The sequence below is a fragment of the Oncorhynchus tshawytscha genome, linkage group LG19 (assembly GCF_018296145.1).
Source record: "Oncorhynchus tshawytscha isolate Ot180627B linkage group LG19, Otsh_v2.0, whole genome shotgun sequence".
Lineage (NCBI taxonomy): Eukaryota > Metazoa > Chordata > Actinopteri > Salmoniformes > Salmonidae > Oncorhynchus > Oncorhynchus tshawytscha.
Window position 1 is genome coordinate 10,333,299 of NC_056447.1, and position 17,165 is coordinate 10,350,463.

Sequence of the window (17,165 nt, forward strand, 5' to 3'; positions counted from 1 at the left end):
TTATTTTATTGTGAAAGGCTGGAAATGGTGTATATGTACATTACATAACCAAAAGTATGTGGACGCCTGCTCGTCAAAAATGTCAATCCAAAATCATGGGCATTAATATGGAGTTGGTCCCTCCATTGCTGCAGAGATTTGCCTCCGTTCAGCCACAAGAGCATTAGTGAGGTCGGGCACTGATGTTGGGCGATTATGCCTGGCTCGCAGTCGGCTTTCCAATTCATTCCAACAGTGTTTGATGGGGTTGAGGTTAGGGTTCTGTGCAGGCCAGTCAAGTTGGAAGCACAGAATCATCTAGAATTTAGTTGTATGTTGTAGCATTAAGATTTCCCTTCACTGGAACTAAGGGGCCTAGCCCGAACCATGAAAAAAATCCCCAGACCATTATCACCCCTCCACCAAACTTTACAGTTGGCACGATGCATTCGGGCAGGTAGTATTCTTCTGGCATCCACCAAACCCAGATTTGTCAGTTGGAGATGGTGCCAGATGATTCATTCATCCAGAGAACAGCACTTGGTGGTCCCGTTCTGTGAGCTTGTGTGGTCTATCACTTCGCGTCTGAGCCGTTGTTGCTCCTAGATGTTTCCACTTTCCACTTGCCTAGTTAAAAAAATATTAAATTAAGTAAAATACAAAAACAGCAATTACAGTTGACCGGGGCAGTTCTAGCAGGGTAGAAAAGTGTTTTTGTCCAGGGTTACAAGAAAATGTGTGCTGTACTCTAAAACGGAGTTTGTGTCACGACTCCCGCCGAAGTCGGCTCCTTTCCTTGTTCAGGCGGCGCTCGGCGGTCGACGTCACCGGTCTTCTAGCCATCGCCGCTCTACCTTTCATTTTCCATTTGTTTTGTCTTGTTTTTCCGCACATCTGGTTTACATCCCCCATCACTCTACGTGTATATTATCCTCTGTTCCCCCCATGTCTGTGTGTGTAATTGTTCATTACGTTTATTGTGTGACGTGGCAGGCTGGGTTTTTCCGGGTATTGTTTTGAACCTGTGTTATTGTATTGTTGTTCATTATTTGTGCTCTATTCGCTTTTGCCTTTTGGCTGGAGTGTTGTGACGCTGTTGCATCCAACTGATGTGCTTCTGCCAATTAAAGTGTGCCTGTTCACTCATCTCTGCTCTCCTGCACCTGACTCCAGTTGACCAGTTGCACTCCCAGTCTGACGGTTTGGAACATCTGTGCTTCACCACGGGTAAATTAATAAAGGTTTGGTTTTGATTTGAAGATGTCAATTTGCCCACTAACATGGGGTGAACAGCTGCGGTGATTGCTCTCTATACAATAGCATAGACTATGAGACAGATCTGCCCAGCTGCTCAGACTTTGTTTACACAAGACAACACGTTGCACATTTTTTTTAACTTGAGAAATACTGCACCAAACATCTTAGTTAGATGTAGAATTGCGCAACTAAATCATCCTTAGCAAAAATGTCAAAATGTATTACAGATTTCTTGAGTTATCTTCGATTTATTCTGGGGATTTTGAGGAAGTGAAATAGGCTTCCGCAGTGTGTAATGGGGGACAAACATCCTTAACAAAGTGCAGAATCGGTCAGGAAACGCACTTCCAAGACTGAAATCAAATTTTTCTAATGAGCAACAGAAAAACACACATGCCAATCAGCATGTTCAGTGGCTCTTTAAGTAGATCGCTAACTTGGTCCCAGATATGTTTAAGCTCTTGCCAACTCTATTGCTGTTATTGTCAAGCCATACATGTTTGGCATGACAATGAGTGACAAGGATGATGACACAAACAGACTGGCACTCAGGGTAGAGGATTGTAAGTGCAGCACAAATGAACCACTATTCAAACCTTATGAACTACTATTGAAAGCTTATGAACCACTATTAAATCTTATGAAACACTATTCAAATATTCTTCTGGAACAAGGTGACCAGACTTTTGCTGTTGCTTTGTGTGTCTGTGTTCATTTTGTTGTTGACAATGTGAGGCAGGAGCACACGCTCGGTCCTGGGCTCCATCTCGTAGTAAGGGCACACCTTCAGGTGGTCTGACATGGAGGGTACATTGTTGTCAAAACACCATGCTTCTACTGGAGAGAACAGAGTACTGAACTGCCACACCTGGGCGGAGGGGAGGAGTGGAGGGAGAGTACAGGGGAGGGGAGGAGAAGATGAGAGGAGGAAGGAATAGAGAGAAGAGGAGAACAAAGAGGAAAAAGCAAAAAAGAGGAGAGCAGAGAGGAGGAAGGAGAAGAGAGGAGAGGAAATCAACAAAGGAAAAGCACCGTAAAAAACTAATTTAGGAACTTCTATCTCGGCTAACTCACCACCTTCTTGGCCTTCCACTTGGCCATGCCAGTCTTATAGGTCTTCTTCTCCCAGAGGAGGGAGACCATCCCCCTGTCGTGCAGCAGAGAGGAACACACCTCCCTCATGAGGTGGGACACCAGGGCCAGTTGGGACAGGGAAAGGCTGTCCAGAAAGCTGGCCATGTGGTACAGCACCTCGTAGGGCAGAGTGCTCAGAGAGTCCTGGTCCCCTCCACCTCCACCCCTCGACCTTCGCCTCCTGAGGTTTGAGACTGGTTCTGGAGCAGGCTGGGACTTGGAGTATTGGGGTTCCTCATTTAGAGAGGCAGGGACCGTGGGTCTCAGGCTGAAGCTACTAATCTCTTTGCTGGACGTACAGGTTAGATAAAGTTATTGTCAGGGTCAAGGTAAAGGTAAGGGCTGTCTGTATGTTTCTATGAGGGAGCTTTCTTACTTGTAGGTGACGGTGGCAGTGTGTGTGGAGGGCTGGAACCTCCTCTGGCTGTAAGTGCAGCCCAGGTAGGCTAGGGGACACCTCTGCTCAAACCAGCCACTAGCACACATCTGTATGTCGGTGTGCACGTTCCTGAATAATAATGATGAGGAACATTTAATTTTATTTGTCTAGAAAACATACTAAAGGATATCAAGCCATATCATATACTACACGACAGCGGGTCAGGTACGTGAAATGTTTGGGCTACCTGAAGTGTTAGGAGTACCTGAAGTGTTTGGGGAACTCTCTGCGTTGGAAGGTTTGTCCACAGAGAAAGGTGAAGGCGGAGCTAGACTTGTTGTGTCGGGCTGTCACACCCTTCGCCTGCAGCTGGAGGTGGAGCTGGAGGGGGCGGTCCTCCGTCAGACTGGCCAATGAAGTGTCACGACCGAACGGAGCTGACAGGAAGGCGTAGGTCTGCGTCCCTGTGTCGCTCAGGAGGGCGTCGCTGGACTGTGACTCAGCGATCAGGTGACCCCTCTGCTCCTTCTCCAGAGAACACAGCAGACTGGCCTGGAGGATACATGCAGGAAGGGTTTGGGAGTGATATGCACATCCTAACTTTTTACACTGTTGCTGGACAAGATTAAACGCTCACACCAGTAGAAATCCACTTTTTCGGGCTGAAAGACATTGGCCAGAGCTTACCCATGATGAAAGTCAATAAATCATTGTTTTAGTCAAAGTATGATGCATTTGTGCTTGAAGTGACAGAACCGAACTGTCTGCTTCGTGCATATTTGTGCCAATGACGTGTCTTTTCCTATGAAATGATGTGTAACATTTTTTTTGCCTACGTTTAGTTTCAATGCTTGTTTTAATTTGAATGGTACTACCCACTAGCATTGAATTGTTTATTAATCAGAAACACCTGCAAAGTTTGTGAGTCACATCTGAGCTGAGCAATATAATAGATCATCTTTGGCTACTGCAAAGATGGGGGATAAATTAAGATAATTTACCATTTTGGAAAAATGGTCAGTTATGTAATTTTGACTGCTCATGAATTTATTTTATTACTATGCTATTTTTTAAGTCATGCCCTCCTCCATCCTTGGCTTTTCCTACATAAGTACGTATATATCATGCTGTTGATATGATCTTAATATCACAAACAGAACTGGAGTTATAACCAGCTTTAGTAGGGAATGTTGTATTTGAATGGTTTTCCCCGTTGCCCCTCTTCCCAACAGTAGGGCCTGCTGCACTCATTCTCCCAACATTGGATTGTTCAGTGCCCAGTTGATAATCACCCCGATAATTGCTTCTAAACTTAACCTAAACTATACCGACACTAATTTCACACATATAACAACATATTTGATACTTTACTTAATGTAAGATGGGGAGAAAGGGGGAAATGGGTGAGTTGATGAGCAAGGGGAAGCGAATTATGGATATTTATGTCATCAAACCCAAGCAGTTGTATCAGTGTACTCTGGCCTACTTGGAGTACACAGTGAGAGATTTAATGAATTTATAAGAAGACCAAGACGAATGGATGCACATGCTGCGTTATCGCTGCTACAAACAAAGGTATGTCAATATTACATAACACCTATTGCCATACATAAACTAATACAATGCTTGAAGTGACAGAACACATGTTTTTCCTATGGGAAAAAATTATCCTAATGTTTTCTACTCTACTGTGTTCCATAGGTTGGTGTGGATGTTTTGAAGGGACTTCATCATGAGTCTGGTATATGGGCTATGTTTGAGACCTATGAGGGCCAAGGCAGCAGCACAGATTCCATGGGAGCCTTTGCGTGAGATAAAATTGCTCACAGCTCCCGGGGGGGAGTCGGTGCCAGGTGGCCAGATGCACAAAGACAGAACCCAAGACACTTGTGTCACCTGCAAGTGATGTGTTTGTGGGAAGTGTGTCAAGCAAATGAAAGTGGAAGATTTGTGTCAACTGTTAGGACAAGGAAGAAGCTCTAAATGAAATCAAACTAATGTCATTGAGTAAAAATGCACGCCATGTAAGCATGAGCTGACAATAATGTACTATTTATGGCTGCTGTCATATCGACACTTATATTAATTGTAATGCCATTATTGCTTTTGTGCCGATATTCACTATTTATCGAGCACACTTTGCACTTATAATGATGTTTAACCTTTCTAGGGCAGGGGGCAGTATTTTGACATCCGGATGAAAAGCGTGCCCAAAGTAAACTGCCTGTTTCTCAGGCCCAGAAGCTAGGGTATGCATATGCATGGTAGTATTCGATAGAAAACACTCTAAAGTTTCCAAAACTGTTAAAATAATGTCTGTGAGTATAACAGAACTAATATGGCAGTTGAATTCGGCCCGCTACCAAGGACTGCAGGCCCTCCATCTCCTTCTCTGTGGCCGACTTGAGTAAAACATTTAAACGTGTTAACCCTCGCAAGGCTGCTGGCCCAGACGGCATCCCTAGCCTCGTCCTCAGAGCATGGGCAGACTAGCTGGCTGGAGTGTTTACGGACATATTCAATCTATCCCTATCCCAGTCTACTGTCCCAATTGTTTCAAGATGTCCACCATTGTTCCTGTACCCAATAAAGCAAAGGTAACTGAACTAAATGAATATCGCCTCATAGCACTCACTTCTGTCACCATGAAGTGCTTTGAGAGGCTAGTCAAGGATCATATCACCTCCACCTTACCTGCCACCCTAGACCCACTTCAATTTGCTTACCGCCCATATAGGTCCACAGACGATGCAATCGCCATCACACTGCACTATCCCATCTGGACAAGAGGAACACCTTTGTAAGAATGCTGTTCATTGACTACAGCTCAGCCTTCAACACCATAGTACCCTCCAAGCTCATCATTAAGATTGGGGCCCTGGGTCTGTGCAACTGGGTCCTGGACTTCCAGACGGGCCTCTCCCAGGTGGTGAAGGTAGGAAACAACATCTCCACCCTGCTGATCCTCAACACTGGGGCCTCACAAGGGTGCGTGCTCAGCCCCCTCCTGTACACCCTATTCACAAATGACTGCGTGGCTAGGTGCATCAAAGCTGGGACCGAGAGACTGAAAAACAGCTTCTATCTCAAGGCCATCAGACTGTTAAACAGCCATCACTGACACAGAGAGGCTGCTGCCTACAAACAGACTTGAAATCAGTGTCCAGTTTAATAAATGGATCACTAGTCACTTCAATAGTGCCACTTTAATAATGTTTACATATCTTGCATTACTCATCTCATATGTATATACTGTATTTTATACCATCTATTGCATCTTGCCTATGCCAATCGATCATCGCTCATGCATATATTTATATGTATATTTTCTTATTCCATCCCTTTGCTTAGCTTTTTGTGTATTAGGTAGTTGTTGTGGAATTATTAGATTACTGTTAGATATTACTACACTGTGGAACTAGATACACAAGCATTTTGCTACCCACACAATAACATCAGCTAACCATGTGTATGTGACCCCCAAAAAATTGATTTAGCCATGCTGGTTAAGTGTGCCTTGAATTCTAAATAAATCACTGCCAGTGTCAACAGCAAAGCAACTCAACACCATCACACCTTCTCCTCCATGCTTCATGGTGGGAACAACACATGCGGAGGTCATCCGTTCACCTAATCTGCGTCTCACACAGACACAGAGGTTGGAACCAAATATCTCAAATTTGGACTCATCAGACCAAAGGACTGATTTCCACTGGTCTAATGTCCATTGCTTGTGTTTCTTGGCCCAAGCCAGTCTCTTCTTATTATTGGTGTCCTTTAGTAGTGGTTTCTTGCAACAATTCGACCATTAAGCCCTGATTCACACAGTCTCCTCCTCTCCTCTGAGTGCCTCGAACTCAGGCCCTGTGTGGAGCTAACTTAACCCTCTCTGCCTATTCATCGCCATTTACCCGTTGTTGCTGTCTTAGCTGTTTACCCATTGTTGTCTTAGCCCTCCCAATCAACACCTGTGATTGCTTTATGCCTCCCTCTAATGTCAATATGCCTTGTAAACTGTTGTTTAGGGTAGCTGTCATTGTTTTGTTTTACTGCAGAGCTCCTAGTCCCGCTCTACATGCCTCGGTTAGCTCCCTTGCCCCACCCCCACATATACGGAGACTGCACCTAGTTTAACTGGTGTTTCGAGATGCAGCCTCTCTCATTGTCACTCAATGAGTAAGTTTACCTCCACTGTACTCGCACCCTACCATGCCCTTGTCTGTGCATTATGCCCTGAATCTATCCTACCACGCTCAGAAGTCTGCTCCTTTTACTCTTTGTTCCAAACGCACTAGACAACCAGTTCTTATAGCCTATAGCCTTATCCTACTCCTCCTCTGTCCTTCTGGTGATGTTGAGGTTAACCCAGGTCCTGTGTGTCCCCAGGCGCTCTCATTTGTTGACTTCTGTATACGTAAAAGCCTTGGGTTCATGCATGTTAACATCAGAAGCCTCCTCCCTAAATTTGCTTTATTCACTGCTTTAGCACACTACGCCAACCCAGATGTCCTAGCCGTGCCTGAATCCTGACTTAGGAAGGCTACCAAAAATTCTGAAATTTCCATCCCCAATTACAACATTTTCCATCTAGATAGAACTGCTAAAGGGGGCGGAGTTCTGTCACACTATCCAGGTCTATGTTACTTTTAAAAATCAATTTATCCAGAAATTAGTCTCTCACTGTTGACGCTTGTTATAGACCCCCTTCAGCTCCCAGCTGTGCCCTGGACACCATATGTGAATTGATCGTCCCCCCCATCGATCTTCAGAATTCGTACTGTTAGGTGACATAAACTGGGATATGCTTAGATCCTTCAATTTAAGCTAGATGCCCTCAATCTCACACAAAATTATCAAGGAACCTACCAGTAACAACCCCAAATCCGTAAACATGGGCACCCTCAAAGATATCATCCTGACCAACTTGCCCTCTAAATACACCTCTATTGTTTTCAACCAGGATCTCAATGATCACTGCCCCATTGCCTGCATCCGTTATGGGTCCGCGGTCAAAAGACCACCCCTCATCACTGTCAAATGCTCCATAAAACACTTCTGCGAGCAGGCCTTTCTAATCGACCTGGCCCGGGTATCCTGGAAGGATATTGACCTCATCCCATCAGTAGAAGATGCCTGGTTGTTCTTCAGAAGTGCCTTCCTCACCATCTTAAATCAGCATGCCCCTTTCAAAAAATGTTGAACTAAGAAGAGATATAGCCCTTGGTTCATTCCAGACTTGACTGCCCTTGACCAGCACAAAAACATCCTGTGGCGCACTGCACTAGCTTCGAATAGTCCCCGCTGTGTGCAACTTTTCAGGGAAGTCAGGAACCAATACACAGTCAGTTAGGAAAGAAAAGGCTAGCTTTTTCAAACAAAAATTTGCATCCTGCAGCACTAGTTCGAAAACGTTCTGGGACATTGTAAAGTCCATGGAGAATAAGAGCAACTCCTGTCAGCTGCCCATTGCACTGAGGCTAGGAAACACTGTCACCACATATAAATACACAAAATCGAGAATTTCAATAAGCATTTCTCTACGGCTGGCCACGCTTTCCACCTGGCTACCCCTACCCCCAGCCAACAGCATTGCACACCCCGCAGCAACTGGCCCAAGCCCCCCCGCTTCTCCTTCACCCAAATCCAGACAGCTGATGTTCTGAAAGAACTGCAAAATCAGGACCCCTACAAATCAGCTGGGCTAGACAATCTGGACCCTCTCTTCCTAAAATGTTCACATCGTCTGAGATTCCTAAAGATTGAAAAGCGGCCGCGGTCATCCACCTCTTCAAAGGGGGAGACACTCTAAACCCAAACTGTTACAGACCTATATCCATCCTGCCCTGCCTTGCTAAAGTCTTCAAATGCCAAGTGAACAAAGATCGCCAACCATCTCAAATCCCACCGTATCTTCTCCACTATGTAATCCAGTTTCCGAGCTGGTCACAGGTGCACCTCAGCCACGCTCAAGGTCCTAAACAATGTCATAACCACCATCGATAAAAAAACAGTACTGTGCAGCCATCTTCATCAACCTGACCAAGTTTTTTCGACTCTGTCAATCACTGTATTCTAAATCGGCAGACTCAACAGCCTTGGTTTCTCAAATGACTGCCTCGCCTGGTTCATTAGCTACTTATCAAATAGAGTTCAGTGCAGTGGTTCTTAACCTGGGTTCGATCGAACCCCAGGGTTCGGTGAGTCAGTCTCAGGGGTTCGGCGGAGGTCAAGACACACATCGGACTCATATGATTCGTGATGACACGCCCCGCTTGGCCATCATTGGCTGCAGGTGATCACGCTACATCGCTTGGCCTATCTGTGCTGCAGGGAATTTGGTGCGCTCAGTAGTCGACTTGTGACTGTCGTGATGGTACGTCTTGTGATTTCTTTATTAATATTTTAATCCCTTCATACTTACTATGTCGAGCAAAAAAAGAAAGTGGTCGGACGAATATGTACAATATGGATTCACATGTATAACGGAATGTGATGGGAGTCAGCGTCCTAACTGCATGATTTGCAATGCCAAGTTGAGCAATTCTAGTCTAGCACTGGCAAAACTAAGAGAACACTTCCTTAAGCTGCGTGGAGATGGAAAATACAAGAACACAACGCTCGCTGAATTCAAGGTGAAGAGAGCCAGATTCGATGAAAAGGCTACTCTGCCTGTTCTCGGCTTTGTACCTATCAACAAACTGATCCTCACAGCATTGTACGAAGTTGCTTACCTGATCGCAAAGCAGGGCAAACCACACACCATTGGTGAAACACTCATAAAACCAGCTGTGTTGAAGATGGTGAATATCATGCTGGGAAAGGAGGCTGAAGTTAAGTTATCCCAAATTCCTCTTTCAAATGACACCATCAGCGACAGAATAGAGGACATGAGCTAAGACATCTTGGCTCAAGTAGTTGCAGATCTGATTTCAAGCCCGGCAAAATTCAGCCTTCAACTCGATGAGATCACAGACGTTTCCAATCTGAGCCAGCTTGCTGTATTCGTGCGCTATGTGAAAGACAACGTGATAAAGGAAGATTTTTTATTTTGTAAGCCTCTTACAACAACAACTAAGGCAGCCGATGTGAAGAAACTTGTGGATGACTTCTTCAAAGACAACAATCTTTCGTGGGATATGGTTTGTGTAGTTTGTTCTGTCGGAGCTCCAGTCATGCTGGGCAGAAAGTCTGGTTTTGGTGCGCCAGTGAAAGCCGATGCACCACACATCATTGTTATGCATTGTATTCTGCACAGGCATGCGTTGGCAACAAAAACCTTGCCTCCAAAACTACAGAAGTATTAAAAATTGTAGTGGAATGCGTGAACTATGTGCGAACTAGTGCTCTGAGGCACCGCATCTTCACTGAGCTGTGTAAAGAAATGGGCTCTGAATTCCAGGTACTTCTGTACCATTCTAACATTCGGTGTTTATCCCGGGGACAGGTGCTGAATCGTGTTTTTGCCGTGCGTGTGTAATTAGCCCTGTTTTTGCAAGAGCACCAACATTGTCATGCAGATTGCTACAAAAATTCTGAGTTCATTCTCATTTTAGCGTATATGGCTGATATCTTCGCAGCTCTCAATCATCTCAATCAAAAGATGCAGGGCGGTGGAGTCAACATCATCGAAGTGGAGGAAAACTTGAAGGCTTTTCAAAAAAAGCTACTGTTATGGAAACGACGGACAGAGAACGATAACTTCGCAAACTTTCCCCTGCTGGACGACTGTGTAAGTAAGATCGAAGATGTATCTGGAATCGGAGACATTTCTGTACCCGCGGAACTGAAGCAAGCAATTGCCACGCACTTAGATGAGCTTGCAAAGTCTCTCGACGGATACTTCCCTACAAGAGAGTCATATCCAGCATGGGTGAGACAGCCGTTCACTTCGTTTAGTGTTGAGACAACAGATGTCAATGATGAATATCTCGATGAAATCATTGAAATTCAGCAGAGCCAGGTTCAACAGCAACTCTTCAGAACAACAACGCTTTCAACGTTTTGGTGTCAACAAATGGTAACGTACCCTGTTATTGCTAAGAAAGCTCTGGAGATTTTTATACCGTTTGTTACAACATATCTTTGCGAGCAATCCTTTTCGAGGATGCTGGACATAAAAACGAAGAAAAGTAACAGACTTTGTTGCGAAAATGAGATGAGAGTGGCACTTGCCAAGGTGAAGCCGCACATTTCTGAACTGGTCTCTGAAAGGCAACAGCAGAAGTCACACTGATTTGCAGTAAATATTCATTATTATGTTTTTGTGTGAAAATCATGTTTTGATGATTTTGTTCTTTGAACACAGTGATGTTGATGCACGGTTCATTTTGTGCACCAGTAAAATATATACCTATGTTTTTAATTTGAAAAAATCATATTTTATTTTTCCAATTAAGAAGGGTTCGGTGAATGCGCATATGAAACTGGTGGGGTTCAGTACCTCCAACAAGGTTAAGAACCCTTTTCTCTGTATATATCAATGATGTTGCTCTTGCTGCTGGTGATTCTTTGATCTACCTCTACTCAGACGACACCATTCTGTATACATCTGGCCCTTCTTTGGACAATGTGTTAACAAACCTCCAAATGAGCTTCAATGCCATTTAACAATGCCATTTAACACTCCTTCCGTGGCTTCCAACTGCTCGTAAACGCTGGTAAAACGAAATGCATGCTTTTCAACCGTTCGCTGCCTGCACCCGCACGCCTGACCAGCATCACCACCCTGGATGGTTCCGACCTTGAATATGTGGACATCTATAAGTACCTAGGTGTCTGGTTAGACTGTAAACTCTCCTTCCAGACTCACATTAAGCATCTCCAATCCAAAGTTAAATCTCGAATCGGCTTCCTATTTTGTAACAAAGCCTCCTTCACTCATGCTGCCAAACATACCCTCGTAAAATGGCATAGCAGCTTAGACGTCTTTTGTCCTCGTCTTGTCGTGTCCCGTATATATATATATTTACAACTTTTTTTCACATACCTTTTTATATATATTTTTTAATTTTCCATAAACTCATTTTCAAAACACTCTCCTGCAACCCGCCTCACCAATTTATATTTATTTTAAAAAAGTATTATTTACCTCAAATCTGTAATCCTCTATAGAAGCTAGCCAGAAACTAGCCAGAAGCAAGCCAGGAGCTAGCCAGAAGCTAATCAGAAGCTAGTTAGCTTCTTTACTGGCTAATCGTTAGTATTCAGCTAACCACGGTTTGTGGTCATCAGCTATCCTTTAGCTCGAAAATCTATCGGCAGTTTTGTACGGCGCGGCTCGGGAGCGGAACATAGCGGACCTATTTTTCTCTCCATGTCCCTGGATTTCAACCGCTAACTCTGGACATTCATACCTGGATCTCACAGCTAGCTAGCTGCTATCCGTGTGACTATCAGCTTTCGTTGATTCCGGAGCAAACATCAATTATTCCGGAGCTAGCCAGCTGAAGAGTTCCATCACTCACTCCTGGGCTACAATCACCTATCCGGACCCGTTTTACTGCCAACGCGGAGCCCCACCGGGCCTTCACAACTGGACTGCCACATTATCTACCCGAAGGAGTTATCCGGCTGGCTCCTCCGTCACGACGTTACCTGAACGCACATCTGCGGTCCGCTAACCGTTAGCTGTCTTATCGGCTGCTATCTGAATAGACAATCGGACAATTAATTAATTAATTATTATTCTTATATATATATTTTTTTTCCTTCTTGGGCCTCTACAACTATATCTATTGTTTTTTTTGTTGTTGTGTGATTTGGATTAATCCCCTCTACCACACGGAACCCCACTAATCTACCGACGGAACGCAAGAGGTGGCTAATAACAGACCTCCATCCTATGCTAGCTTGCTACCGATGGCCTGGCTAGCTGTCTAAATCACCGTGACCCCCAACCAACCTCTCTACTCACTGGACCCTTTTGATCACTCGACTAAGCATGCCTCTCCTTAATGTCAATATGCCTTGTCCATTGCTGTTCTGGTTAGTGTTTATTGGCTTATTTCACTGTAGAGCCTCTAGTCCTGCTCACTATACCTTATCCAACCTATTAGTTCCACCACCCACACATGCAATGACATCTCCTGGTTTCAATGATGTTTCTAGAGACAATATCTCTCTCTTCATCACTCAATACCTAGGATTACCTCCACTGTATTCACATCCTACCATACCTTTGTCTGTACATTATACCTTGAAGCTATTTTATTGCCCCCAGGAACCTCCTTTTACTCTCTGTTTCAGACGTTCTAGACGACCAATTCTTATTGCTTTTAGCCGTAAAAAAACAACTGATGTGTCTGTTACTTGAACTCTGTGAAGCATTTATTTGGGCTGCAATTTCTGAGGCTGGTAACTCTAATGAACTTATCCTCTGCAGCAGAGGTAACTCTGGGTCTTTCTTTCCTGTGGCGGCCCTGATGAGAGCCAGTTTCATTATAGCGAATGATGGTTTTTGCGACTGCACTTGAAGAAACTTTCAAAATCCTTGAAATGTTCCGTATTGACTTAACGTAATGATGGACTGTTGTTTCTTTTTGCTTCTTTGAGCTGTTCTTGCCATAATATGGACTTGGTCTTTTCCCAAATTGGACGATCTTCTATATACCACCACTATCTTGTCTCAACACAACTGATTGGCTCAAATGCATTAAGAAGGAAAGAAATTCCACAAATGAACTTTTAAGAAGCCACACCTGCTAATTTAAATGCATTCCAGGTGATGACCTCATGAAGCTGGTTGAGAGAATGCCAAGAGTTTGCAAAGCTGTCAACAAGGCAAAGGAATGGTACTTTGAAGAATCGCAAATATAAAATATGAACACTTTTTTTGGTTACTACATGATTCCATATTTGTTATGTCATAGTTTTGATGTCTTTACTATTATTCTACAATGTAGAAAATAGTAAAAAATAAAGAAAAACCCTTGAATGAGTAGGTGTGTCCAAACTTTTTACTGGCACTGTATACTCTACAGTAACATAAACTATTGAAAATGCTATTTTGTTATTTGAAATTAGAAAATAAATCTTATTTTAATGCTTCCTAAAACCTTCATGAAAACAACAAAATTGTTATTTTACCAATAGCATATATGAAATATATGAATTACACTGTTAGAATTCTACAGTCCCTCAAGGCCCAGTGGTTCTAGTGTTAATGGTGTGGGTCTCCCATAGACTCAAATGCAATAGCAGATGGGTCTGGTCTACTTAGTTCATTGACTTTAATTGATCCAGAGAAAAACAGCAAGTGGGCTCTCGCTTCCTTTGCTGTAGCCTGCACTTGGCTGCCTGAGCCATGGAGCAAATTAAAATAAGGGGTGTAAACTAATGTTTTTGCACCTCCCTATTTTCAACCATTCCAATGATCCTAAAGAGAAATCTCCACCCACCCGGGGCACCGGTACATGCAAAACGAACTCGCCCATTGTCTCAATAGTTATGCTATCCATATTACCAGAGCTTATATTCTTTCTATTTCTATGGCATAATCACAGCCGCAATTTAGATAATGCACTGATATATAGCTTGCTTAATGACATCTGGAATATGACACAGTTTCACTGGAATTATCAAATGGGAAGAGTCAGACAAACGTCAACATGTCAACAGCTTGTTTAGGCATGGTTTAGCTGAGACTCATTTCTTGACAGGTAGGCTGGTAGTCTTTTTAAGAAATAATTATTTTCAACCGTCTTAACTGAAATAGTGCTCACATAACTTTCATTGGCCAGCTAAGGTTAGCATACTAGCTAGTTACTCTGACAGCTGTCAGTCAGTATGTTATTTGTCATTATTTTTCTGCTACACATGGAAATCACCACAACGCTCACACCCCCAATTCCTGAATATGTATTAGCTTAAATGAGAATTTCCGCTCTAGGAAAGGAATTACTCTAAATAGGTGCGGCAAATTTTCAGTTAGGCATGAATTGATGCTAATAGGAGACTAATGAACTATAATGGGAGACTATTGGTCTGCAACTACTTTGACTGGAGATATCCAAAGAGTTCACCTTGAACTCTCACCTGCACCTCCTCCCAGATAGGCATGTCCTGTGGCTCCACCCCCAGGTCGCTGGTGTCCACGGCCGTATCCACCCTCTTCCGGTGTCCTGGGTTCCTGATGCGTGTGTGTTTGGCCGTGAAGCTGGTGGGAATCTTAAAGGTCCTCACTGTGTTGATTTTCATGGGCTCCAGCTGGCTGTAGTAATACATCTGTTTCTTCTTAGTGCCGGCCAGACAGGCCACACACTGGGGGTTGGGGCGTTTGTCTGTGTGTGTGTGTGTGTCATTAAGTGCGTGTGTCCCTGTGGTGGTCAGGGTCTGTGATTGATGTGACTCCATCTCTTGACCTCTAACTCCTGATGCTTGACCCTGACCTCTGCCCCTTGCCCCTGCCTCTTGGTTAGCCTCAGCTATCATGCAGCCTCCCCTCTCCATGTTAAACATGCGCTCCCAGACGTAGGCCACCGGGCCCTCTGATCCTACCACCCTTCCCCTGGCCAGCTCCTCCCTCTCCTCCTGGGTCAGCTCTCTCTCCTCCCCCCTCTCTCTGTCCCTCTCCCTAACCGCCTCCTGAATATCCTCAGGTAGGGGTCCATACCATCCTCGATTAGCAGGAGACACACAGCCAACCCTGTTAGGGAAAGAGCATCCTCCATCCACTCCCTGTGCCTCCAGGGCCTCCCTCTCCTTCTCTTCCTTCTCCCTCCTCCTCCCCTCCCTTCTCCTCTGCTCTTCCCTCTCCTCCACTTCCACCCTCTCAATCAGCTCAGGGAAGAGATTCTTCATCTTCAGGGAGTGGAACAAATGGTGCTGATCTCTCAGAGCCATGGCCAGGTCCAGCGCCTCACTGTGTCCTCCCCCCTTCTCCTCTTCCTTCACTAGGTTATCCTGCAGGGCCGAATGTGTGTGTGACTGGGCGTCCTCGGCTGGCCAGCGGTTCCACTCCATGGAGCAGCACACCACGCTGGCTGGACAGACCTGCAGGTGGGCCGCCAGCCAGGAACGGGGCATGCTGATTGGACAGCCGAAGCCCGCGTTTAAGCACGGCACCCTCTCATTGGGGCAGAGTAGTGCATGCTCCTCCTCTTTGCACAGGTGAAAGAGGGCGCCACACTGTAGGCGGCAGGGGATGAGCACACATGACACCGAGATCTCCACAGGGGCCTTGCAGCACTGGCTGAAACAGCTGTCACAGTGGCGGTGACCGCTGGGGCGGGAAGGACGAACCTTAGGGGAGGGCAAGACACAGGTTGAGAGGGAGGTAGAGGGAATGAGAGTGAGTGAGAGAGCGAGAAAAACAGAGAGAGGGAAAGAGGGAGGAAGGGAGCGAGGGACAAAGCAAGAGAGAGATAGTCATAGGCAAAGAACATAGGCAAAGAGTCAAAACTACTCTCAATGAAAAACATAAACTCTGTTTTAATAATTTCCCATTTTATGATTGTCGTTATTTGGTTTCAATAGCTATTGAAATATGATTAATTTTGAGTTCAAAGTAATTTTGAACTTACCATATTCACAGAACTTCAGTGTGTCAAATAATTGGTGAATATCCTGAAAAACAAATAATTTATATGATTAGACAATAAAGTTGTTTTGTGTCAACCTCCCTAAAGGTAGAGGTAATAACAACAAACAATAACAGGACAGATATAACACAGACAATCCTCTGATCAGACTATCATGGGAATCACATTAACATTGTTTGCATGTAATCTGTCATTAATCGGCCATAAAGAAATGTAATCATACTGTCATAATATAGTCAATGTTGTGCCCTCCTCCCTCTATGTACACAACCATAAAACAAGAATAGATATTGTCAGCTAGAGGCCTGGGGGTGGTCGAGTGGTTAGTCCCACCACCTGCACGGGTGGTAGTGTATGGTGTTGGCCATGGCGTTGGGACGAATCTGTCCCACTACCTATTTGACACAATGTCTGTGTTCTTATTATCTACCCTTATCTATTATCTATTCTGGGTAAGGTAGAGAATCGGAATGTAGTCCATGTTTTCTCTTGTCTTTCCTGTTCCCTCACTTTCTATCAACGTAACAAGTAAAAACATGTTTAAAATACAATGAACAGAAATACAAACGCAACATGCAACCATTTCAAAGATTTTACTGACTTATAGTTGAGGAAATCATTCAAATGAAATAAATTCATTAGGTCCTAATCTATGGATTTGTTGGTCACAGAACCATCGGGTTCTTGGTCAGCTCCCTGACCAGGCCCTTCTCCCCCGATTGCTCCGATTGGCTGGACGGCCAGCTCAAGGAAGAGTCTTGGTAGTTCCAATGTGTTCTTGGGGACCATCAATGCTACCGAAATGTTTTGGTACCTTTCCCTCGATCTGTGCCTCAACACAATCTTGTCTTGGAGCTCAACGGAAAATTATTTTGACC

The 17,165-nt window shown here is 44.4% G+C and overlaps 1 protein-coding gene across 1 annotated transcript in view; it reads right to left on the minus strand.

Moving 5' to 3' along the window:
* Positions 1-609: 609 nt before the first annotated feature.
* LOC112219200 (F-box only protein 40-like) overlaps positions 610-17,165 on the minus strand; it is a 36,585-nt gene continuing 20,029 nt past the window's right edge. The window contains exons 2-7 of the mRNA XM_042301344.1: positions 16,270-16,312; positions 14,783-15,988; positions 3,015-3,301; positions 2,747-2,878; positions 2,311-2,659; positions 610-2,104 (exon numbers count right to left, since the gene is read on the minus strand). Of these exons, the coding sequence (XP_042157278.1) occupies positions 1,889-2,104; positions 2,311-2,659; positions 2,747-2,878; positions 3,015-3,301; positions 14,783-15,988; positions 16,270-16,272 (2,193 nt within the window). The 5' untranslated portion in view covers positions 16,273-16,312 and the 3' untranslated portion in view covers positions 610-1,888. The remainder of the gene's footprint in view (positions 2,105-2,310; positions 2,660-2,746; positions 2,879-3,014; positions 3,302-14,782; positions 15,989-16,269; positions 16,313-17,165) is intronic.